The following is a 24,800-nucleotide window of genomic DNA, read 5'->3' on the forward strand; positions in this document are numbered from 1 at the left end:
AAATGCCTTAAAATGGAAGACCTGAAGAGCTCAATTTCTGTTGTTTATTAACAAGTCTAATTATAGTCTACAAGTATCTTTATATACAGAAAATACTGGGTAAGTAGATACTCTGATATGCCAGAGAGAAGCGTAATAAGATTTCTTTGTAACATACCAGTAAATTCATAGCTGAACTGAAGTATGTATTTTTTAGAATGAGGATCACAATTATCAGTAGAAAATGCTTCCAAGAAAAATAGCAGATTATCCATGTACTCAAGAGTCAGATGCCTTTCTGGAAAGCAGGTTGGCCAAATAAAGCTCATGCTATAATCAAGTATAAACAGTTGGGCTCAAAACCATGTAATGGAAAGGCATTTAATGGCTTGTCATACAAACACAAGGCTAGATGAGATGACCTAATGGTCCCCCTGGTCCTTTAAGCCCAATGAATATATGAAAAATATCAGTAATGAAAACCAGATAGTCATCTTGAAAATAAAATGTATGAAAAACAAACATCATACTTGGCAAGGATGCTACAAAACATAATTCAATGATACAGACAATTGTATTCACAGGAATCCAAATACCTGGTTGGGTGTGGATAAGAAAACAGGATAAGAAATCACGAGGAAAAGCATTTTTTCTTTTTTTGCCCATTTTTTTTTAGTCTTTTTTTAAAATTTTCTTTCCTTTGGAAAGTTTTGAAATACAAATTTCAAAGAATTGTATTTTCATTAATTTTAAAATCTTTCTATTTGCACTGGTCAGCATGGACTTTGTTTCTGGAACTGCCTGCTTTTCAGAACTCACAGGCACTTGTACAGATCTCCTGATTTCCAGTAGTAATTGTTAAGATTGCTGTCCTCAGCAAAAGAGGTAACAGTTAACAGTGAAGATGAAACTATGGTATCTTGACTACTTACTGTTTGCCGTAATTAAATGCAATTTACTGCCATAGTACTCTAGTCTTTCATGGATTTTGAATATTAATGAGTTAAAAACTCTTCCCAGTATTACAGTGGATAAGAGACAGTAAAAGTGGCAATGTTTGTTTTAATAACAGAAGTCTCTATAAAAGCCCATAACAAAAGGCAGCATGGGTAAGAACAAGGTATGCCTGTTTATTGAGAGTAACACTATTTAAAAAATGAAAACACATTAGATAGGAATAAAAAGCACCTCTTTTTCTTCTTAAATGTGTAACTATAAATAAACATAGTGTAATTCTTTCTTTATAAGACTTCAGTCTGCTTATGTTAGGTCATTAGCAATTTTCCAAGATGTACGTATTCTTGAACATGAGCGACAGAATCCAGGAGAGATTCTTCCCTATGTAGAGGAACAGTGAGCATTCTGCTTTCTTCTGTTGGGTGCAACAGGGCCTCTTCTGAAAATGGAGGCAAGATGGGCCACTGTTCCAATGTCTGGCACAGAGTAAGATTAAGAACCAACAAATATAACTGTACAGCATAGTGTCTGGACATATTTAACAGCAGTAGATGGTAAGAGTCAGTACGTTTTCTCAGTTTATGTTTCAACAAACCATTTTTCTTTGTTGTGTCTCAAAGAAAGCAAGCAAGCTTGGTCCAAAGACTGAGATTTACTATATTCAGTTCTTGGTCAAAATGTGAGGTTTATTTATGTTGAGGTATTCCTAGATTTGAGAGCACTTGAAAAATTAATATCAAGTTAGTTTGGGTTTTTTTAAGAATAGCATGTAACTTTCATATTTGTAGCACATGTTGTTATAACAACCACTTCGGGTCAAAAACCAGGTGATCATGCCTTTGGAAAGAGAAAACAAAAACTTCCTTACCCCAATTCTTCCTCCAGTTTGGACCCTTTTTTGAATGAACGCTGACTTGAAAAGCATATGCCTTATTCATTTTTCAATACAGTTTGAAAACTTTGCAGCCATAAGTGATTTCTTTTTTCATATTGACTCCTGTAATCTCATCCATTGTTTTTGCTTGTTGGAATTTTTCTATCTCTATTTTTCTTTTTTTTTCCCCATCTAAATAAGTATTTTTAATTGGTGAACTAATATCTACTTTTCCTCTCTGAAAAGAGGTACTGCAAAGAAAATATATTCTGGAATTTCTGGATATGACAGCTTTTCGGCTTGTTCTTACTTAGTGGTCTGTAGCCATAGGGAAACCATGTTGAGTAGTGTAAATCTGTGGTCTCACAACTACATCTAGCATAGCTGAGTTTGGAGTTACTCTTTTTCCCTTGGCATTTACCCACAGGGGAGGGAATCCAGTGTGTAATAATGATTCCTTGTTAATTTTGAAATATGAAATGATTACAAAATTTCAATTAATTTGTTTACTAAATTAAAAGTCTGAGGGTATTTGAATATTCCTTGTATGTGCTTTATTCTGTAGCTCAAGCTTAGTTAACTGTTCACAGTGCAGTGTAACATACTAGAATCGCCTCATCCGTAGAAGCAGTTGTCAGAAAAATATGGGCCTGCCTGGTAGAATGTATTAGCCCAATACATTGTCTCCATTTTATTATGAAGCTGCTGGGGAAGCTGTGATATACAGCACTGTCATTACAGATCTATTGTTAGAAGGGTTCTACAGTCTTCTGTGCGCTGCCATTAATTTATAGCAGTAAACAATATGTAGCCCTCCAACTGCAGCAAAGCAGAATCTTTTAATGAGGTGGATGTTATTACCACAATAAATCAGTGCATTCGTGTAATGTATAATTCAATGTGTGTATTCCCACTGTAACTTCTCTGAGTAAGCTGATAGTGTATCATTGTCAGTGCACAGCTCCATGGTTCTTTTTTTTTCCCTAAGCTTTCTTTCATTTGGGGACTTTTTTTATTTGCTTGCAAATAAATGTGACATGTCTTGATAGTTGTCCTGTTGCAGGCTTCAGAAACCAACTGTAACAATAACAGCCAAAATCAATACTGTGGATTCTGGCTATATGGATCTCTGCATGATACCCTTTTTTTTTTTTTTTTTTTTGAAAAGAGAATGAAATCAATTCTAATTGGGTTTAGCTTTATATTCAAGGAATGTAATTCTATAACTATTGATTTGGGCCATACTCATTTGGAGAGTAATAAAAATAGGGGCAGATAAAGAGAATACATAAAATGTTACAGAACCATACAGCACAACACTGTTTCTATTTTTAATTTATATAATTTGTCTACCAATGACCTTCTTTCTTCTTTTTTCCCTCAAGCATAGTTGAGTCTTCAGGGAAAATCAGTACAGATGGAGATTCCAAAATGGTTCTTGCAACAAAGAGACTTCTTGGAGTCAGTTTCATTCTTCCCTGGAATAAATTTGCTAAATCAGATAAAAATCCTTTTATACAGGAATTACTTATTTTAAAGGGTTATATTTCAAATTAGTGAACTGCAAAAATAGTAATTAACCTAAGATGTTTTCTTTATACTACTGCAATGTGAAAGTCGCTCTAAGTAAAAAATGTAAGATTAGATCGTAGGTCATTCATAGATCTAATCTATCCTAGAAGAGAAAATACTTTGAAGCTTGTATGCCAAATTTCACGTGAGCTGCAGAGCAGCAGTTATTTGAATAATAATAATCTGAATATCAGACATAGTTTTTCACTTGAACTATGCTTGAATTAATGACTAATTACTGATACTTTTGTTCAAGGACTTTTCTTTTAAAGTTTTTCCTTACATTGTAGTGTATTCTTAAGTGTATTTATTCTTGCAGAACAGAAAGGAGAAAATATTTTTGCAGGTTCATTCTTCAGTTTTACTTGAATGCATCCATTGTCTGTACAGATGGGCATCATTTACATTAATAACATACAGTGTGCTCAATATGTATACAAAATTGTACTGCATATATGTTTTGCATGTATATACAAAGATATTTTAGATCTCTTACAGCATTTTACATGTGGAATGGCTAAATTCACTTTTGGGTTTCTCAGTGATTTATGTGATGTATACTCATTTTTCCAAATCCTTTATGTAAAAGTCTGCTGAGGAATTACGCAGCTATAGATAACAAAATATTATATTTCTTACATTTAAATAAATCCCTGGGTGTTTATGTCCTAGGTAAGTGCCAAACAAAGAATAACAATGTTAGTGAAAGTGTGATAGACTTTTTTAGTCATACATATGTTATTTGTGTCTTTGATATCAATGTTTTTATATAGAAACTCTGCTATTTTATTTGTCTATTTCAAAGTTTCAAGTTTTATCTATTAAGTAAAACTTGTCTTGGGATGGTGAATAGAAGGCATAGAAACCAGAATAGTAATATCAAAATTCCACTGTTAATATTCTTCCACCCTGTTGGTCACTATTTTTTCCCCCCAAAATATCCAAAGATGTTTCTCATTGTTGCTTACCATTTGCTTAATAGTGTATTCAACTTGCACACATACCCACAGGCACACAAGTTAACAACTCTTTGTCCAAGACATTCCGCTGTGAAGCGGTTTTTAGTCATTGACTTGAATCAGCAGTAAATAGAAATGAAGCACATATGAATGCAGAAGAGACTTTTTTTCCAACTAGCCATGTGCATGTGCATGGAAGCCTGGTTTGAAATACACAGATCTGTTCAGGTGCTTACAGAATCCAACATCTGCTTTTGCAAAACACCAAACCCAGTCTTCTCCATGCATGCTGATAATTCTGGTTACCAAAAAGAGCAAAGGGGGTATGATGTGATAACAGGTCGTGTTATCTTTATTGACTTAATGTTTTTATTTTTACCAACCTTGTAGCCTATTGGAGCTTTGAACCCAAAGAGAGCAGCGTTCTTTGCTGAGAGATACGAATCATGGGAAGATGATCAGGTTCCAAAATTTCACTATGGCACACATTATTCAACTGCAAGTTTTGCACTGACGTGGTTATTAAGAATTGTAAGTATATCTTTTAAAAATGCTTTTCCTTTAAATGATAATGAAAGCAACAAATAGCTAGGAATGAATAAACTAAAACTGAATGGCATAGGAGAGTACTGAAATTTTCTAGTAATTGTAATCAGTAGCGTAGGATAAAGGTATTCCAAAGTTTGAGCAAAAGGTTTTAATTTTTGTGGTACAGCCTTTTCAAATTAGTAAAGCTTTTTCTCATTTAAAATTGCTTTTTAATGTACATTCTTATACTACTTTAAACATGGTTAACTTTCCTTCCTTGCATATTTTCTGACTGGACCATGTACTGAACATTTGTGGTTCTTACTGATTGTATTTAATTTTCACCTCCTAATGAGTGTAAATGAGTTGGTTTCTTATAATAATGAAATTCTGTGATGTAAATAATTAATTTTTAAAAATCTGCTGCAATTTATATGGATGTAACTTTTGAGATGCTACGTATTGATAATATAGTGGTTAAACAATGTGTTTTTCTATAAAATTGAAAGGCGATTTATCTCCTAGAAAGTAATTTCTTTGGGAAAGCATTAGCAGCACATCATTAATTAAAGCTTGTTAGAATGTACAAGCATACATAAATCCTTGAAGTAATTTATAGTGCTTAGCTAATTTCAAGCAATTATCCACTAATATGTACTTAAGTGTTCTTTAACTAAGAGGAGGCTTTTAAATCTTTTAAACATTTTTCTTTTCTAAATCATAAATTACATATTAAACAATAACAATCATAAAGCTATTGGTATTGAATGTTACCCTTTATATTAACAGATTACCTTGAAGAAAATAAAATGCATGTATTATTTTTGTTACATGCTAGTTTAAAAAATACCTAAGGTAAAAATATTGAGCTTTTTCATGTTTTCAAGAGCAATTTGTGTCACAACTTACTGTATCTTCTCCTCCAGCCTGTAAATATTTTCTTTCGCTTTTATTTGCTTTTCTTTATCTGAATATGAAGTAGGAATGGAGTAGGAATAAAAAGTATTTATTGAACAAATAAACATCAGTTTGTATTTCTCATTCTTGGATAATAGAATTAACCCTTTGCAATTAATCATGTGTCTGCCAGAGGAATAGCATCATTAATAACCAAACCCCAAAAGAATAATAAATCCCTTTTTTCCCCTGAAATTCCTAAAGAAATGCATTGCTGTTTTTAATTAATCTTTTTATGTATATTTAGGAACCCTTTACAACACTTTTCCTAAATCTGCAAGGTGGGAAGTTTGATCATGCAGATAGAACTTTTTCATCTATTTCAAGAGCGTGGCGAAATAGTCAGCGTGACACTTCTGATATTAAGGTAAAAACTTTCCTGAAAGGTGTTAAGATATGTTATACTGCATCTGCCTTTATTGTGGCTATGACCATAGGACCACAGGTTATGAAAAAGGGAAGGAAGAAGATTGGGAGCTATCCTACCATTTGGGAAAAGGTGCAAGGGAGATGACACATGGTTTTACTTGTGTTAGAATATTTCAGTGAATTATTTTGTAAAACTTTAGCAAACATTTTTAGCCCTGAGACTGAAATAAGGCAAAATTGGCCTTTGTGCTACAGATATGTTTTTCACTGTCTTTTTGTTCTTCTGCACAAATTTTAAGCCTTTGAAAAGTCAGTAGAAACTGATATAGATTTTTAACCACTAAGTTTCATAAATACTCAGTTCATGCTTCTGCCCTGCTCAGATAAGAATGTTGCAGTTAATGTTCATATTACTTTATGTAATTTTAACTCTAGGCTTCCAACCTTGTTTTTTGGGCAATTTCTGCAGTGGCCTATTTCCTTATTTGACTATGACAAACAGGTGGAGGAGGCCATGCTAATTTAGGTGCAGAAGGGGCAAAAACTAGGCTTATGATGAGGAATAAGTAGGTAGGGGTTAAAGAGCTAAGAGGAAGATCTAGAAGCAGTCTCCAGAAAGACTGTATACTGGGTAGAGAAACAAAGGGCTACAGAAAGCCAGTGTCTGACGATACTAAGATGAAACAGAATTTAGGATGATATTGAACCTATCCTAGCAGGGGCACTGGGCCTGGGAACTGATGAGTGAACAAAAAGTAGGTGGGAATAGAAGATAAATTAATCTGGTAATTAGTCATTGTATAGAAAGAGACCTAGAATTAAGTGGGTCAAGAAGCTAAGGCAGGAGCACATAGAAATTCTGAGGGCAGAGGTTTAGGTAGGTAGCCATTGAAGGAAGGAATGAGGTAAATGAATAGAGTCTGGGATCTGAGGAATATTTTGAACTGGGGAGGAGAACAAAGGAGACAACGATGCTGGCAGTGGTGGGAAAGCTTTGTTGACCTCAAATCCAAGAAGAACAAGTAATATCAGAATTGTTTTTTTAATGGAAGGAAGGATGGAAAAGTATAGTGTGAAGAAAATCAGAGGCTAACTCAAGAATATCATGCAACTAGCAAGAGACATAAGTAACATGAAATAATTCTATAACTATATTCATAGTGAAGAGACAATTAAGGAAAGGGTTGATCAGAAGATTAATGGAATGAGAAAATTGTCAACCGATAGTGCTGAAAAAGTAATGTCTTTCTTGCATCTGTGAGTCCCCACCAAAACAATCAATGGCAATCAGTGACTAGTGGAATTAATACCACTTAGAAAAAGATGCAATGTCTATATCAAACTGTGAAAGAACAGTTTAGAAAATACAAACACATTAGATTTTTTCAAATTGACTGGTCATTATGAGCTTCGTTCGCTGGTACCTACAAGACTGGAAGGCAAAATTTCAGAGTGCATATTTTTTTTTGAGAAATGGAGGAGGAGAAAGGTAGCAGTGGTGGACAAATGAAGTATTTAGTTTTTAAAAAGGAAGAAAAAGAGAGCCAAGAAATTATGAGGTGAGTTTAACTACAATTCACAGAAAAATACTTACGCAAATAATCAGACTATGTTTAAGTACCAAGAAGATAACAAGGAGACAAGCAAATGAAACACATATTTATCAAGAAGAGATTATGTCAAAGCAATCACAGTTTCAGATGAGAAAAGGTAACAGACCTTATAAACAGAGAAGAAGCAGATGATGATCTTAGGTTTTGACATTGTCTCATGAGTGAGCTGGGAAAACTTGGTCTAAAAGAATCTGCTGTATTTGGAGAATAGTTACCAGTGGTTCATTATTAAAACTAAAAGATGTATTGAGTGGAATTCTTCTTGATAATAACAGGTTAGGCCTCAATTTCCATTGAGATTGGATTGAAAGGTACCGGAAGTGTAGTAGAATTGGAAGCACTTCTTGCAGAAGGCAAAAATGTTTTGAGAAAAGTGTTAGATGAAGTTTATTAGGGAAAAGTGAGAATTTTTTTGTAATTTTCATGCAGATTCTCATACAGTTAGGTAACACAAGGAACAATCTGCTGTGCAAAAAAAAGATGTAGGGTTGTAGTACATCACCAGTGCATGTGAATTAACAATATTGTGGTATAACAAAAGGTGAGTAACATTTCATAGCAGATACATCAACAGGACATAACTTTCAAAATGTATGAAATAAATCTTAAGCTTTGCTCAGCTTTGGTAGGTTCTTAGCTGGAGTATTACATCCATAGTTGTGACCTAGTTGGACAGAATCCACCCTGGAACAATGATAACAATGCAAGGTCTTGAAAATAAAATGCGATGAAAGATTGAGTAGCTATGCTTGTTTTTCTTCTAAAGAAGAGAATATTGAGAAGGAACTTAAGAGTCTTCTATTACATAGGGACTGCTGCAAGAAAGAAAGGAAAATCTCTGCTGTCTATGCTGGATAGAATAAGAATTAATGGACTTAAATATCAGGGAGATTTCGATTAGATGTGAAAGTAACCTTTCTAACAGAACAAATAAAACTGATGAATGCTTCCCTGGCAATTAGTGTAGTGAGGGTTTTTTCAGAAATGCTTAGATATCTTTTGGAAATGATGTATCTGCAAGCTGGTACTGCGTTTAGAGGCATCCCTACTGTTATGGATGGCCTCTTGAAGCTGCTTGCAGCTTTCTGAGTCTGTGAATTGCCATGAATTAAATTATACTGCTGTGAAGCATCTGAGTGAGTATTAAGATTGACTAGAGGAGTCTGTTCATGAGACTGGATGAGCAGCCAGAAGCCAAGGATGAGCTCTCCAGGATGAGATAGGATTTCCATAGGACATGGTGAAAAAATTAGGAAAGAAGAAGTTTGAAAATGCACAGAACCATCTTTGTTGGAAATACCTGTATCCCCAATATTTCACTATGGCTGTGAAAACCACGTTTCCTGATACTCAGTGTTCTGCTCTACCTTGCAAGTGTTTGTGAAATGCATGGCTAAAGTGTCCCATATGCCTCTAGAAATTTTCTACAAGCAGAATTGCAATGTGTTAGCTTACTAGTGCTTGAATGTATTTACTTGACACATGCATCAAAGAGCCTGAATAAAGTAGATTATCATGTGCTCTTGTAGTTAATAGTACCATCAGACTGTATACATGCTTGTAAATAGAATTATTTACTAACTAATTAAGAAAACTAAATTAGGTGTTGCTGTCACAATGAAATTAATGACAGAAGTCTTAATTAAATGGTATATTTTGTGTTACTGTTTTCATATGTCAAGAATATGTGCAACTGAAGCAGTAACTTCCATGGGAGACAATCCATGGCTGGCTAGAATGTTTTCTTTACCCATCTTGCACGATGCGTGTACATGTGTGCATGCATGTGTATGCGGGAAGGAAGGAGGAGGAAGACAAGGAAGGAGTTAAATGAACACAGATCCCTCTGGTTTTGATCCCCACCAGGGGAAATGAAGAGTTTCCAATGTTTATTATTCCTTTAGAGTTCCTTTCCCACCTACTTTACAGCCAAAGAATATTGTGAAACACGACACCCATAAGTTTCAGGCTTATTCCCTGTAATCTTGAAGTATCATTCTCTCTTATCATTTTATGATAGTATTTTCTTATGGTCTGTCCTGCAAGGACTGAGCGCACGTCATTTGCTATCACCTTAGCGTACTATATTGTAGTCAAGCAAATGCTATTTTCTAATTTAAGTTGAGTTCTGAAATGATTTCCTTATAATTCTGGACTGGAAAGCTGCTTTCTGCATCACTAGAGTCAAAGTATTTAAAAGACGTTTGGATGAGGTGCTTAGGGACATGGTGTAGTGTTGGGTTTACGATTGGACTCGATGATGTTAAAGGTCTTTTCCAACCTATATGATTCTGTGATTCTGTGAAAGGGATGATGTCTATAATATTAAAGGAAAGGAAAGAAAGCCTGTGTCAACTACTGTCCTTGATGGAGTTCTTAACATTTCTAAATTGTACCTTAATAAAGAAATCGTGTATAGAAAAGCTGTCTAGTTTGTATCCACTTCCTTTTCAATAGATTAAAACAACAGAAGTTACATTTTCACCATCTTGTATGGTAACATACTAGAAATACTTGATGTTAGCAAAACAAAATTATTTAAAAATAGACAGAATCATAGAATCATAGAATGGTTTGGGTTGGAAGAGACCTTAAAGATCATCTAGTTCCAACCCCCCTGCCATGGGCAGGGACACCTTCCACTAGACCAGGTTGCTCAAATCCCCATCCAACCTGGCCTTGAACACTTCCAAGGGTGGGGCATCCACAACTTCTCTGAGCAACCTGTTCCAGTGCTTCACCACCGTCATAGTGAAGAATTTCTTTCTTATATCTAATCTAAATCTACCATCTTTCAGCCTAAAGCCATTACCGTCTGTCCTATCACTACATGCCCTTGTAAGAAGTCCCTCTCCAGCTTTCTTGTAGGCCCCCTTCAGGTACTGGAAGGCTGCTGTAAGGTCTCCCCGGAGCCTTCTCTTCTTCAGGCTGAACAACCCCAACTCTCTCAGCCTGTCCTCATAGGAGAGGTGCTCCAGCCCTCGGATCGTCTTTGTGGCCCTCCTCTGGACTTGCTCCAACAGGTCCATGTCCTTCTTGTGTTGGGGGCCCCAGAGCTGAACATAGTACTCCAGGTGGGGTCTCATAAGAGTGGAGCAGAGGGGGAGAATCACCTTCCTCGACCTGCTGGTGCATTCTTTTGATACAGCCCAGGATACGGTTGGCTTTCTGGGCTGCAAGTGCACATTGCTGGATCATGTTGAGCTTCTTATCAACAAACACCCCCAAGTCCTCCTCCTCAGGGCTGCTCTCAAGCTGTTCTCCGCCCAGTCTGTATTTGTGCTTGGGATAGCCTTATGTTCTTTCGATTGTTTCCAGAACTTGGAAGATGCTGCTTACTGGCAAGAGCTAGTGTGATTTCCTTGAAGTCTGCAATTTGCAAACACTAATACATTAATGATTATTCAAAGGGTATTCAAAAGCCTTTGACATGTAATTTATTAATTCTTTTCTAATATCAACATGTTTTTAGACTGTCTTAATTTGGTCCAAGATTTTGTCCAAAACAATATGCGATTTTCCTCTTAGCTCTGTGTGTGTAAGAATGTATTGTGTGAGCACAGCTAATGCCTGTCTGTGAAGACTATGCAGTTGCATGCAAAATTAAGATTTTATCTCATGTCATTTTTAAGAAAATTAGGCACTTGAGGGGGGCTTTACTTTTTTCACAGAATGTTTAATTAAAATGTATTTTCTTGGATTCTCATTTAAGAGACATTGTCATGTGTTAGAGTGTGTTTATTACATATTTTTAAACCTATATCTTCTGTATGCCTGTTATAATCCAGTGCTAACTGAATGCAACTGGCATGTTGGAAAAGATGTTTTGTTTTCAGAGCGATTTTCATTGTTATGTTTACATGGAAATTATGCAGAGCTGAGATGAAAAGTAATAATATCAAGCAAATAATAAGAGCATTTAAGTAAAAAATGGCCTTCTAGAAAGTCTTCATACAGAGATCTCTACATTATGTTCTAACCTTTCACCTCCACAGGAAACAGTTGTCTATCTTTAACAAAATTATGAGATACATCCTGAATGTTGTATTTGCAGCAGGCCAGTCAGTTTGACTGAGTGATGAAACATTTAAATGCATTAAAATAATTAGGAATTTCCCTTTTTTATTTCATAGGTAGGCTACATTTTACTGTTCTGTCTAGTATTTTTAGCAGATTCCTTAACTAAATTCTTCAATCTTTCTGCTTCCCTTTCCAGTGTTTCAGATGGGGTTGATATATTGCTTTTTGGGCTGAATGTTAAATATTTTTAAAGTTGAAAAGTTACCTTTCTTGTGTTAAGGTATTATTATTTTCATGTGATCTGTTTGAGGTTGAGCAATATGTAATTAAGAAGAATGTCTTACTATATGATTTAATTATTAAACTATATATTTACAGATGTTTTTCTGCTGCGGATGAGTATTCTGACAAAAGTAATTGGCTAAGTTCAAACTTCATTTGAAATATTAATCCATTTTTTAATTTCAACTTTGAATTTTTCTTGTGTACTTGTTCTGAAGCAGCTGACTCCTTCAAAGATGAATTCTAGGTGTGAGGGGGAGGCTGCCACTTACTTAAGTGCAAAAAACACTTGGCCCTTTTGCAAGACAATGTAGAGCTTGTTTGTGTTCAACAGTAGATTCACTCTAGGAGTAGCCTTATGAACAAGAAAATTATTTTAGCTATAAAAGATGTATTTATGTGATGAGGGGAACAAAAATGATTTCAGGGGAGTCACCGGTTAGTTAAGGACTTGAGACAGATTGAATGACTTCAGGGAGAAATCTCTTGAACATGTAGGTATAGATGAACATGGAAATTACTTTGCTGTAGTATCTGACTGTCCATACCATGCAATCCATGGCAAACACAGGGTAAAAAACATTTATTTCTCAACAAGTGAAAGGGTTTTAACCTTTACCTTGCGTTTCTGATGGGCTGAGAACATAAATATAGTCAGCTATTGTGGCTGATTAAATAATATTAGGTTTTTTTGACCATAAGCTCTCTGGATTCCTGTTGATACTTCTGCAACTGATGAAAACCTAGCAGTTTAATGCATTGATTTATAGAAATACAAAGGATTTGGGAAGCTGCTTTTAAGACCTTGAAAGTGGCAGGCCAAAGTGAATGGTATTGTATCTTGGTGCATGGGGAGTAGGGAGCACAAAGGAAAAATAAGGGTTTATTCCTATTCCAGATTAAAAATTTGTGAATTTTTAGAACCATTGAGCTGATTACAGGAAATTATTTCTCCTTGCTTCTCATGTGAAGAGAATGAATGTAGTTATTGATACTTGCTGTCCTAAGATTATTGTTAATCTTAGTTGGAGGCATCATATATTACAAGGAAGACTAACATGAGCTAGCTTTGGAAGCAACTCTTGTTGCCTGGTATCACTTCAACAGAGAAAGCTAAAGCATATCTGTGGTCACAACCAATCTTTGTCAATATCCTGTGAAAGCCTTGGATCGATGATCAAAGCAGGAAACTAATGCTGCACTGTAGTATAACCTTTGGTTGAACTTTTCATATTTTGATTTCAAGAGGTGATATGTTGCATAAAATTTGATTTCCTAGTTCTCCCCTATCCATTTATTTAAACAATGCAAATTAAAAATCCTTTGGAAGTTTGCTAGTGTCTCACTACTACTTTGACATTGTTATTTACTAATTATCTCAGCAGTGTTGCCTTTAAATGATTAACCATGTGTTTTTAAGTTCTGCACTGAAGAATATTAAATGTATTTCAATTCTGTGAGAGTACCACTTAGTACCTTTAAAGTACTAGACAGGCATGACCATTAACTCATTTAGTTACTTCTTAATTTACATTATTAGTGCAAACACTCCTGGTTAGTTTCGTTAATACTGTATAAAAAGCAAACATGGTTAGCCTGGCAGTGTTTAAGAGAAAAATAATTTAGTCTGGGGCTTGGACTAAGTTCCGGAATACAAAAGTTAAGTCTGTCTGTTCTTTTGTGTTGCTCTTTTTCTTCGATGAATGAGTAGATTTGCACATACTTTTTCAGAAGCAGTTGTTATTTCCGGTTTGGTAGCTAACCTGTTGCGATAAATTTATTTATAATTATATTTACAACAGCATAATTGTTACCCATGTTGCTCTTTGTATGTATTTTCTCTTTTCCAAGTGTAGTACTTTGCTGATTGGGGTTTTTTTTGATACCATATATACAATTTTTCAAGATTGTTTGAAATTCTCATGCTGTCCTCCAAACAGCTATGTTGCCTTCTTAGTGTCATCTGGAATTTTATTACTGCACCTTCTACGCCAGGTCATTAATGAGATTATTGACTGGTATTAGGAGCAGGGCAGACCCCATTACTATGTCCTTCCAGTTTGACAGTGAGCTATTGATAACTGCTCTTGGAATATGGATTTCCAGCTTGGGTACTCCCACATTATTGTAACCTAATCTCATCTCCATTTCTCTACTTTGCTTACAAGAATGTCATGGGAGACTGAGACAGTCTCAGAGGTCTTTCTCAAAAGTGAAGCAACATCTTACCTCTTTTTCTTTCACCATCCACTATTGCAGTTACCTTTTGAAAAGAAAATTAGATTTACTTAATGTGATTGATTTTTTACCATTTTTAACTGAGTTACAGTCACTATTGTAGAGTTATGTACTGTTCTTCATGCCTTTCCCTCTACTTCTTTGTGTATGTTCCTTTTTCATGTGCTTATGGGTTGGGTTTTTTTTGGTGCATTTGATTAGTTTTGTTCAAAAGGAGATGGCAGAAGACCATAAACTTAAAGAAAACATTAGTAAGCTTCAATTACGCTGTTCCATCATAAAATGGGTACTAATTTATGAAAGTCAATCTTGTGATACGACACACATCAGTGACAGCTATTGTAAGGCTGGTGTGATGGTATTGAATATCTCAATTCATCTCTCATACAAGTTTGAATAACTTTGGCAAGTTATGATCCTTTATCTTGTCCTAAGGTTCTCATAGTACAGAACCGCTTATTTTTAGGTACAGAAATGCTGTTTTGGCAAGTTAATTATAAAACTCATTAGCACCACATCATTTTGGACAATTTTTCTTTAAATCAAGCTTCATGTTTAAAGTCTCTTTGAATTGTAACAGTGTTAAACAATGTCTGCTATAATGTATAGATTGTCGTGGGCTTCTAGGAGTGTACTAGTGTTATAAAATGGGTATCTGGTGTATATAAACACTAGTGAGATTGGGGGAGAATGGGTTTGGCCAAGATTCTTCAGGAGTGTCCTTGGAGGGGACAGCTTGGGAAGCAGGAGAATGCTAAAAACACATCATGATTTCATTATGAATAGGATACCGAGATTAAGAACTAAATTATAACTTAAGTGATAATCATGAGTCTAAAATGTTGTCTCAAACCATGGACTGTAAGAAACAAAGAGCTCTGAAGGTAGCCCTTTGTCTTTCCAATTTTCATCTGTTTTCTAATTCTTTGCCTCTAAGTCATTTCTATGCTAATGACTGAAGTTGATCCTGGACAAAAATGGTTTTGATACAATCAGCCTATGAAAGCTGACAGTGCCAACTTTGAACTAGAGTTAGCCTGTGCTAAACCAAGAATTCTGCTGACCATAGGACATTCTCAAAATCTATTTGAAGCTATCATAGTGCTGTTATGTACTGTTCTTCAGGTTTTGTAAATTGTTCTTAAAAGGAATAAAGAAAACATGGGCTACAAGTATGCAATATTTAACAAGATTTGTTGAGTTTTGGTGCCATGACTTCTTAATTAAACAGTGGCATTAAAATATAGCTAATGCATCTGATTAACATTATTGAAATATTTAAAATTAAAGGAATAGTTGCAGTAAAGTAAAAGCAAAATTAAATCACTTAATACATTGATCTCATTGGACAGATGCTCTGATAATTATATAATGTGCTCATGTACCTCATTTCTTAACTTTTCTTCCTGTCCAGTACATATTTTGAGTGAAATAACAACTTTCAAAGCTTACACAACTAAATGCCATCCAGGCTAAAGTTTTCAGCTGTGAGTTCTTAAAGGCCTGTGCAAAACATTTATTAAAAAAAAAATCCATTGACTTCTGATAAAGAAATGATACAGAAATCCAGTCATAATATGTCCTGCAATCGCATGTCTTTTTCACATGCTTTTACTGAAAGAAGCACATTCAGGGAAACTTTTGAGTATCCACAGGAATTACTGGGTAGTCTTTTTATTAGAGTGTTAAACCTGCTCCTGTCTGTGGGTCCTGATGTGTTTTACCCAAACAAGCACAAACTCTGCGCAGAATATCTTTGTTATGGTAGACAAGTTAGATCTGTAACCAAATATAAATAGAATATATTACCAAATTAAAATACTGGTAGTGTTATCTGCAGTCATAGATATTGCTTAGTTTCTGTGACTGTTGTGTGGATTACTAAGTCATTATTGGGTCACATGTATTCAATGTGGATTTTTGTATTCAGTGTGGATATTTTTTTTCAAGCACGAGCTTCTTCAAGTCTTCAAGAAGACTTGAGAATCTGGACTCCATCATTGAACTTTATGGGCAATAAGTATTAAGGTTGGCATTGGGAAAATTCTGTTTACCTAATAATACATCGGGTTTTGTATGTTTGGAAAAGTTTATTAGCAGTTATAATGTTCTATAAAGGAAAAAATAATCCTTCTCTGCAAGTATTAGAACAGATGATGCTTTGTCTCCTATGGATTTGCTTCTTGCAATTGATTGACTCGTTTGTCAAAAAAGCTGTAAGCCTCAAATTAAGAATTTCTCAGTGATGGGACATTTGTTATGGTGCCCTCTCTGTGTAGTTTCTGTGGAGACTACTAAACTGTGAATTTATGCTGCACTTACTGGGACCCTCAAGACGCACACATATAATGGCTCTACTTGCCTGCTTATTGTTTTTTAAACTTGTAGGAACTTAGTTATCTTTGTAACCTGCTGTAAAATTTGGCTAAAATTTACCAAAAAACTTAAAATGTTTTTGGAGGAAGTGGAGGTTGCTGTAGATAGGCCAATGAGCATAAGTGAGCTTCAGGATTGAATACGACTGATTGAAAGGCATTTTAAGCAATATGTTTAAAGCTTGGTGCTAGAGACAAGAAACTCTAGAGTTCCAAGCTGCTGAAACATTCAGAAACTGGAGTATGACATATTTCATGAGTTTCTTTAAAAGATATATTAAAAAAAAAGTTGAAGCTCTGCAAAATGGCAACTCATGCTTATTGAAACAGGCTGCCTGACATAAGCATGCCTAAGACACCCTGTAACCTGATAAGCTTTTCTACATATGCTTTGCATTGTTTTATACTTCTTCATCTAATAGACATGAGTTTCAAAAGTTACAAGGAATAAAGTTGCTGCCAAACTGGCAACATTACCTTTGTATAGGAGAAATTTAATGTCATATTAGTAGCAAGGTCAAAGATGTGGACATCTTTGCAAAATACCTGCAAAATTCAGAAGCAGGTACATAGTAATTCATATTTTTAACCATAAACTGTATGTCTGGTGTAGCAAAACTTTTAACATATTTAGGATGCAGATCTTTGGCTTTCATGAAAGATTTGTTTTTCTGTTAAATTGTGCCAAGATCCGTAACAGGAAAATACTTCTCTGAGTAAAAAAAAAAAAATTCTAAATTCAGTCAGATCTGTGTATGGTAATCTGTGGCAATTGCAGTAATTAAAAATATAGCAATCTGGGTGTATGGATCAGAAAGTTCCATCTAATATCTGTGGTCTACTTCTTTTATACCCGGCCATAACTGTATTGAAAACGAAACAAATACTTTTAATATCTGCTCCAAACTTTTTGTGTAGCTGTTGAAATAATAAACTTCAAGTAAGTTATGGACAAATTTGCTGAAGTCCAAAGGAGAATGACCAGAAGTCTAGAAAATGAGAAAATAATATAAATTAAATATAAAGTTGAAGGTTTTAGGTTGTTTACTTTGGAGAAAAGAGGAACAAGGACAGAAACGTTAAGTGCTTGGCAGTGGCAGTTGTAGTGCTTGTACCCTGCTGGGGATTTTGGCTGGCAGGCACAGTGTAGTTTATTTCATGGAATCGTAGAACAGACCAGGCTGAAGGTACCTTGAAAGATCATCTAGTCCAACTTTTCGTGGGAAAGGGAGCCTAGATGAGATTATCTAGCACCTTGTCCAATCCCATCTTGAAAACCTCCAGTGATGGGGACTCTACCACGTCCCTGGGGAGGTTGTTCCAGTGAACAATAATTCTCACTGTAAAGAATTTCTTTCTTATATTGAGATGAATTCTGCTGTATACTTCCTGTTCCAGTGTGCTGCTGTGCCAGCCTTGGTGCTGGTGTGTGTGCTGTCTGTCCTTAGTGCAGGAAGGATATAGTGGTCAGAAAGTGCGGGTGAGAATGGATCTCGCTGTCCCTGAGGTAAAAGCTGCTCCTACACATTGATATGTGTAAAAAGGGGCAACTGCTGCTTGTATTCAGTCTGAATAGGACTCAAAATGGGCTCCAGCTGCAGCAAACGCAGACTAGATGTTAGGAAGACCTTTTAGTGATGTGAACAGATGAAAACTAGAAATTCGTAGGATCCCCATCATTGAAAATTTTAAAAGAACAAGGCAGAGAAACATCTTTTAAGAATACCTGATCATAATTGTCTGTGAATGGAAAGGTGGACAAGGTGACCTTTCAAGGTTTATCTAGACCTGTTTATGATTCAATATAGTCCTTTTCACCCCCAGTTAATTTTAAAAAATGGAAGAAAGGAAGGTGGTTATATATACAACTTTTTTCCTCTTTCTCTGTCAAATTAACCTGAATGACGTATTATATAGTGTATAAATATGTTCAATAGATACCATTGCATAGTTTTACATATATCCTCAGTAAAAAGTAAAGCAATTTTGTGTATATATAATCCATGTATTGACTAACAGGATTTAAAGTGCCTTAAAGATGAATTTTTTATGCAATAAATTATTGACTTAATAAAATATACTTATTGGTCAATAATGAATCAGCTACTAATTGTGTTTATCATATATTTCATTAATCTACTAAAAAAAACCCTGGATTTTTTATAATTTTCTTTGCTTAATTGTAAATTACTGAAAATTTTAATATTTTTCTTAAAATAAGAAATATTTGAAATATAATATCTTAGAACTTTAACAGGATGATTAGACATTGAAAAAATTAATTTCTTCAGTAATTCAATTTAGAATTTTAATGGAAATCTGCTGAAGTATTTTTCTTACAAGTTGGGACAATTTCAGGCAATGTCTTGAGGCAATTTCTTAGTTCTGGGAGAAATAACACAAATATAGCAGATGAAGGGAAACTCATGGGAACTTAGAAATTATACTTTCCCACAGTCATTAAAATTATTACATTGAAGTGTGATGAAAAAATGAATTTGAATTAATTTAATATATTAGTATATATTTTTGAATGCCATTTAAGTCTCCTAACAGAGGAAATAAAGTGTGGCAATATGAATAAAAACCTAGACTTCCAATATGCATTTTTATTATTCTGTTTGACAGGTTATATATAGGCTTAATATTGCTTAATGTGATTGTCAAATAATTTAGTTTGAAAATCTGGTATCTTATAAATGTTTTAATATGGTTAGGGAATCTGTGTCACTGTTTCTAGACACCTTTGCAGATCATATAACTCTGCTTCAAAATGCATCTGTCTATTATTTTCTAAACAAAAGAAAAGAATAAATAACATTTCATTATGTTAAAGAAACAAAGTATCTTGTATAGATTTTTTTATGCATGGTGGCAAACATGAAGATAAATTACCAGTGTTAAACTGACATTCTGTTGATGTTACTTGTTTGTAAAAAAATCTTTTTTAGTGAAGTTTCCTTAGAAATAATTGTTTCTGTGTGGTAGATGGCAATTCTTGTTAGAGAAAAATTGTATTTTAATTATATGCAGAATTTTATAAGCATTTTAGTAAGAATCCTGATATGGCAAATTTTATCTTTTCTTTTTTTAAAAAAATGTATACCACTATAAATACTGTGTGTTAGATTAATGTTGATATTCACCGTGAGCTCCTTCGTCAGTTGTAATGAAATAAAAAACAAGGCAGAAGGAGTGAAGTATTGCTTATCATAAGGATGACTGTCTCTATCCTATAGAACTGGTGAATTCCAACAGAGGAATTTCTGAAACTAATTTTCAACACAATTGTGCTAAAGCAAGAGCTTCAACAAATCATACAGATGTTTTCATTTTTCCAGGAAATCATATAAACAAAATAAATGTGGAACAATTTTACCATTTCTGTACATGTGCTGCGTGCGTAAAATTTCAGAAGGGATTCAGTTGAATTTAAAAAAGTATGAAGGCAACCAAAATGGTTAGTCAGAAGGGAAGACCTCCAGAGAGAATCTATCTAAATTGACTAGAATCTTTTAGCTTGCAAAAAGAGACCACTGAGAAAGAATGTGATGATATAGGTCTATAGTATCCAGAAGGGCATATAGAAGAGTGAATAAGGAATTAATATTTACTGTTTTTCACAATATGATCTATGGGTACTAGAACCATCCACTGGAACTGTTAGGAAGCAGTTTTAGAATAGGCAAAGAAAAAACCTTTGTAGATGAAACTACAGTGTGGAACCCATGATTAATGATTTTAAAAATTAGAAGCACAGATTAGTTCAAAACCATTTAACTGTAAGAAGCTGACAGAATATCCATGGAAAGACTATATTTGCCCTGTGTTAGTCTTCCAGTCCTTGTCACTGGTGAGGTGAGATACTCCAGGTGAGATACTAAATGGTCCTTCAGTCTGGCCCCTCGTGGCTGGTCCTGCATCTTTATGTGGTATTTGTGTGAAACCACAAGTAACTCCTTCCTCCACCCCTCAAAAAACAAGCAAAAAGTGCATTAATTAATCTTTTTAATGTTCTCAGGTGTCCAAAAAGTTCCATTATTAATGGAGTTACACACGTGAGTCAGCATCTGCTGTCTTAGTGTCAATCTGTGCATGTGATGTGAATATTTTAAGAAAAAAGAAGACCCCACAAATAGAGTTGAGAAGGACTGTTAAGCTCTGCAGTTACCAAATACATGAATATTCGTAAACTTGATAAAAATGAAATATTTTATTATCAGGTTTATTCGCTGGTTTTAGGAAAAAGTGTTGGCCTTTAACTAATGTAATTTCACCCATATAGAGCCATTGAAAATTGACGCTAAATACTACTCAATTAGAATGGCCCAGTGTATCTGTTTGCACTCCGTTTTCCCATGTGTAAATGCTAGCACATGGTCAAGATAAGAAAATCAGATTATAAGAAGCTCCTCTTGTAAAAATGTATCGTTATGGGGACAGTGAAAAACTTTCTGAAAACTCATTTCTGGAGTAATGAAATAACGTTTTATGAAAAGTTTCTAATGGTCAAACTAACAAGAGTTACTGATAATTTTTAAGTTTCCAGGCAGCATATTGTTTCTGTGTAGTCTAATGAAAACAGTGTGTGTTCTAGAAAGCCAAATGTTTTCTGATCTTGAAAGAAACTAATGAATAGCTGTACAGATGTATATATAAAAAAATAAAAACATCAGTAACATATGTAATGAGCATATGTTTTAAGTATTCAGAATCATCGTATGGTTTCATATTTGTGGTGCATGCTGCTATCGAATTAATAGTCCAGTGTCTCTGCTTTTTCTTTGTTAGTTTCTGCCTGTGATGATAAAAACTACAGACACTTCAGGGTTAGAGTACTTTCTTTTTTACAAACATTTATCCTTGCTACATTCTTGTTCTTTCACTTATCCAATTAAATAGTTTCAAATCTCTTTTTATCAAGTACTTGTCAAGCATTTGGTACAGAAGCATGTTTTTACCCTACTAGTTAATTAAGGTGACTAAACAAAAAGATGTACAATTCAAAGCCAAGCAGTGTTTCACACAAGGATGGAGGTGATAATAGCTTAATTCCTGCTTGATCTTTCCTGTCTTTGCCCTGGCTACTTCGGATTGACCTTGTCCGCAATCTGATGACCTCCCTATTGCACTCAGCCATTTCGAAAGCTGCTCATGCCATAGCTGGCCCTGAGGGGCTAGCTGGGAGACCACTGATCCATTGACCCATGTCAAGACTGGGTTTCAGATCTGATCTACTGAGCTTCTGACGTAGCTACATACTACACCCACTGTAGACAAAGCCAGGGGGGCAGTCTGATTTTTTTTCTACTTCTTAAGTGGCATGCAGTTTGCACTTGCTGTATGGAAGGCAAATTTTACACCAGTCATTTGCTATGAAATACACTTCCTGAAGCAATTACACGTATTGATCCTTTCTTTACAAAGGAAGTAAATTCTCTAATTTAGTGGCTCAATTTTTCTAAATCCATCAAATTGCCAGGTTTATTGGGTGTATTTAAGTCTCAACATCAAGTTCCACAAAAAAAAAAAGCACCTTTAAAATATATTAAGGGCAGAAATATGTATGTTGTGTCTTAATAGGCTTTTTCTATTAAGTGGTATGCCAGGACTTTGCAGACATTTATGAAAGTGTGTAAATAAGGTTCTAATCACATTAACTTAGATATGTTTATGTATGTCCTAGTGCATATTTTACAAAATAAATTACAACTTAAGAAGTTGCATGTCTGTTTGCAAAACAGGGAAACGCTCCACTTACCCAGGAGAAAATCCTTACGGTTTTGAGCTTAATTTTGCTTCCTAGCATGTTGTGTTCAATTCTGCACTAGGATGTACCATTTTCTGCTTAAAAAATTTCTTTGTTTAGCCATTAGTATTACTTTCTTATTCTCATAAGACTTGGAAATTACAATTCCTTTGCTGTATGTGCTTGCATTTTTTCCTCAACCATGTTTAGCACAGCAGGCTCTGCCTGCAGAAGTGCTAGGGTGGGCCAGCCATGGAAGTGTTAAATGGTGTGTTCCAGTCCTGTTCAGCACAGGCCTATAGAGCACACTTGTTTAAAGCGGTGATGATCCTGACAAGGAATTTAGTGCATACACAGACCTTGTAGCCATGTAAAATTCCTTCCTTTTTTTCTCTTGTGTGTGCGTGTGTGAAATTATGCATGATTCTTCCCTGTAATTATAGACTGGACATATAATTGAGTTAATGACCTTTCCATGAAAGAAAAGTATTGACTTGATACAGCTTTGACTGTGTGGGGTTTTTTCTGAACATGTGGTATAACTCCAGGTATTTTAGAATTTACAAAAAAATTATTTCTGGGCATTGAACCATCTTAGATAATAGCCTAAACATTAAGTTCTTAGACCCTTTATGTTAGAGAGAATAAGAATATAACTGGGTTTTAGACCTTTGTAATTAATATATATGGCGCTACTTTCACCCAAACTATAGACTGCCATTTGTGCATTAGCACTTTAAAACGTGGATTGTATTAAAATGTGAAAGAAGCAGTTTTTCCCAACTTCTTAACATCCTTGGTTGTCTGTTGCTTTCCACTAAATATTATTTGTACCATGTGATGTTCATTACTTTAGTTTTGTAAGTTTCTCTGTGCATAATACGCAATCAAAACCAATGTTCTGACTTTGGTTTTATAGCCTGTTGTGTCTTAGTTCTTTGTTGTGTTAAAAGCATGATAAGGATTTATCATATCTAAAGGTTTAAATTTTAGAAAGTATGAAAGAGGGGATTTCCCCCTTCTAGGGGTGGAGGGGGACATCTGTGGGAGGATTTTGTATACTCTCTTTGCCTAATGCCATTGTAATAATTGTTTTTTTAACGTGACAAAGTGTGTCCTCTGACAGAATTTATAACATGGCATTGTTTTTCATTTATCTACAGGAGTTGATTCCTGAATTCTATTACCTCCCAGAGATATTTGTCAACAGCAACAATTACAATCTCGGAGTGATGGATGATGGAACAGTTGTGTCTGATGTTGAACTTCCACCATGGGCCAAAACCCCAGAAGAATTTGTTCGCATAAACAGACTGGTAAGATGGCTATCTTCTATTGTCTGTCAAGTAACATTTGTCTTGCAAGATTATTCTGAAGTAGTTTGGATCTTTGCTTGCAATATATAGCTGTTTATAATTTATGTCGGACTATGGCTGAAATAATCTGAAGAAATGTTAGATTTACAAGTTTAGGAAGAAAAAAGGCATATAATGTTGCTCATTCTTTAGAATTGCTCAAAAAAGTTTGTGTGTGGTCTAAATGCGCAGGAGATCTGACCCATTTGTATGTCAGCTCTTGTGGTACTAAAGAGCTAATAAAATCATCACTTCACAGAAAACTTGAAAAAGCTTGTTTTATCATAGAAATATTTGTCACTCGGATTACTTAAATATAATTTTACTGGTTTTTAATTTTAGTATCCATTTAACTCCAAAGAGCAGTGAACATGTCAGGAAAGAAGGTTGCATTTTAAATCTTCTGCCACCTCTTCCATTTCTTCAATTGAATTGATAGTTTTCAGAGCAGTTTTTACAATAAAATAAAATTGAGTTCTCCTTTGCCTGCTTCATTCCCCAAACCTGTATTACTCTTCTCTTCCCTGTTTTGGAAAATCCTGTTGTTAGCACTGCCTGTCTTCACTGTGCCCTCCAGGCAGTGTAATGAATTACAGCATAGCTGTTACAGTATCATTGTCGGTGTTTCAGCACGTTCTCAAAGCTATTACATTAGACTCTTCTCAAAATGAAAGTATTCTGCATCAGTGGCACTCTAAAATAAATAAATTAGAGAAGCTTTTTTTAATGAATCTTGAAAAATGAGGCTGCAGTTTTCATGTGGTAGTCAGCTAACTGGGAAGTACTGAATTAAGGCATGGAAACTCTCAAAAACTTTTCACATACCAGGCTTAGACTTGATAATGTCCTGATATTCCTAAGTTAGAAAATGGGAATTGAAAAAGTTCTGTTGTTGGCAGAACATCAGACCTCATATTCATAAAATTGCAGAACAGTCACATCAGAAGAAATCTGTGATTTATAAGTTATTAGA

General features: G+C 34.8%; 1 protein-coding gene across 6 annotated transcripts in view; it reads left to right on the plus strand.

The window, feature by feature from the left end:
* The window catches only part of LRBA (LPS responsive beige-like anchor protein), a 433,706-nt gene that overhangs the window by 307,245 nt on the left and 101,661 nt on the right, over positions 1 to 24,800 (plus strand). For all 6 annotated transcript variants that reach the window (XR_012042586.1, XM_072861998.1, XM_072861994.1 and 3 more), the window contains exons 45-47: positions 4,732 to 4,872; positions 6,074 to 6,193; positions 23,636 to 23,788. Coding sequence is in view for 5 of the 6 variants with exons in the window: in XM_072861998.1 (XP_072718099.1) it covers positions 4,732 to 4,872; positions 6,074 to 6,193; positions 23,636 to 23,788 (414 nt within the window). In the remaining variant the exon portion in view is untranslated. The remainder of the gene's footprint in view (positions 1 to 4,731; positions 4,873 to 6,073; positions 6,194 to 23,635; positions 23,789 to 24,800) is intronic.

The sequence above is a fragment of the Ciconia boyciana genome, chromosome 5 (assembly GCF_034638445.1).
Source record: "Ciconia boyciana chromosome 5, ASM3463844v1, whole genome shotgun sequence".
NCBI lineage: Eukaryota > Metazoa > Chordata > Aves > Ciconiiformes > Ciconiidae > Ciconia > Ciconia boyciana.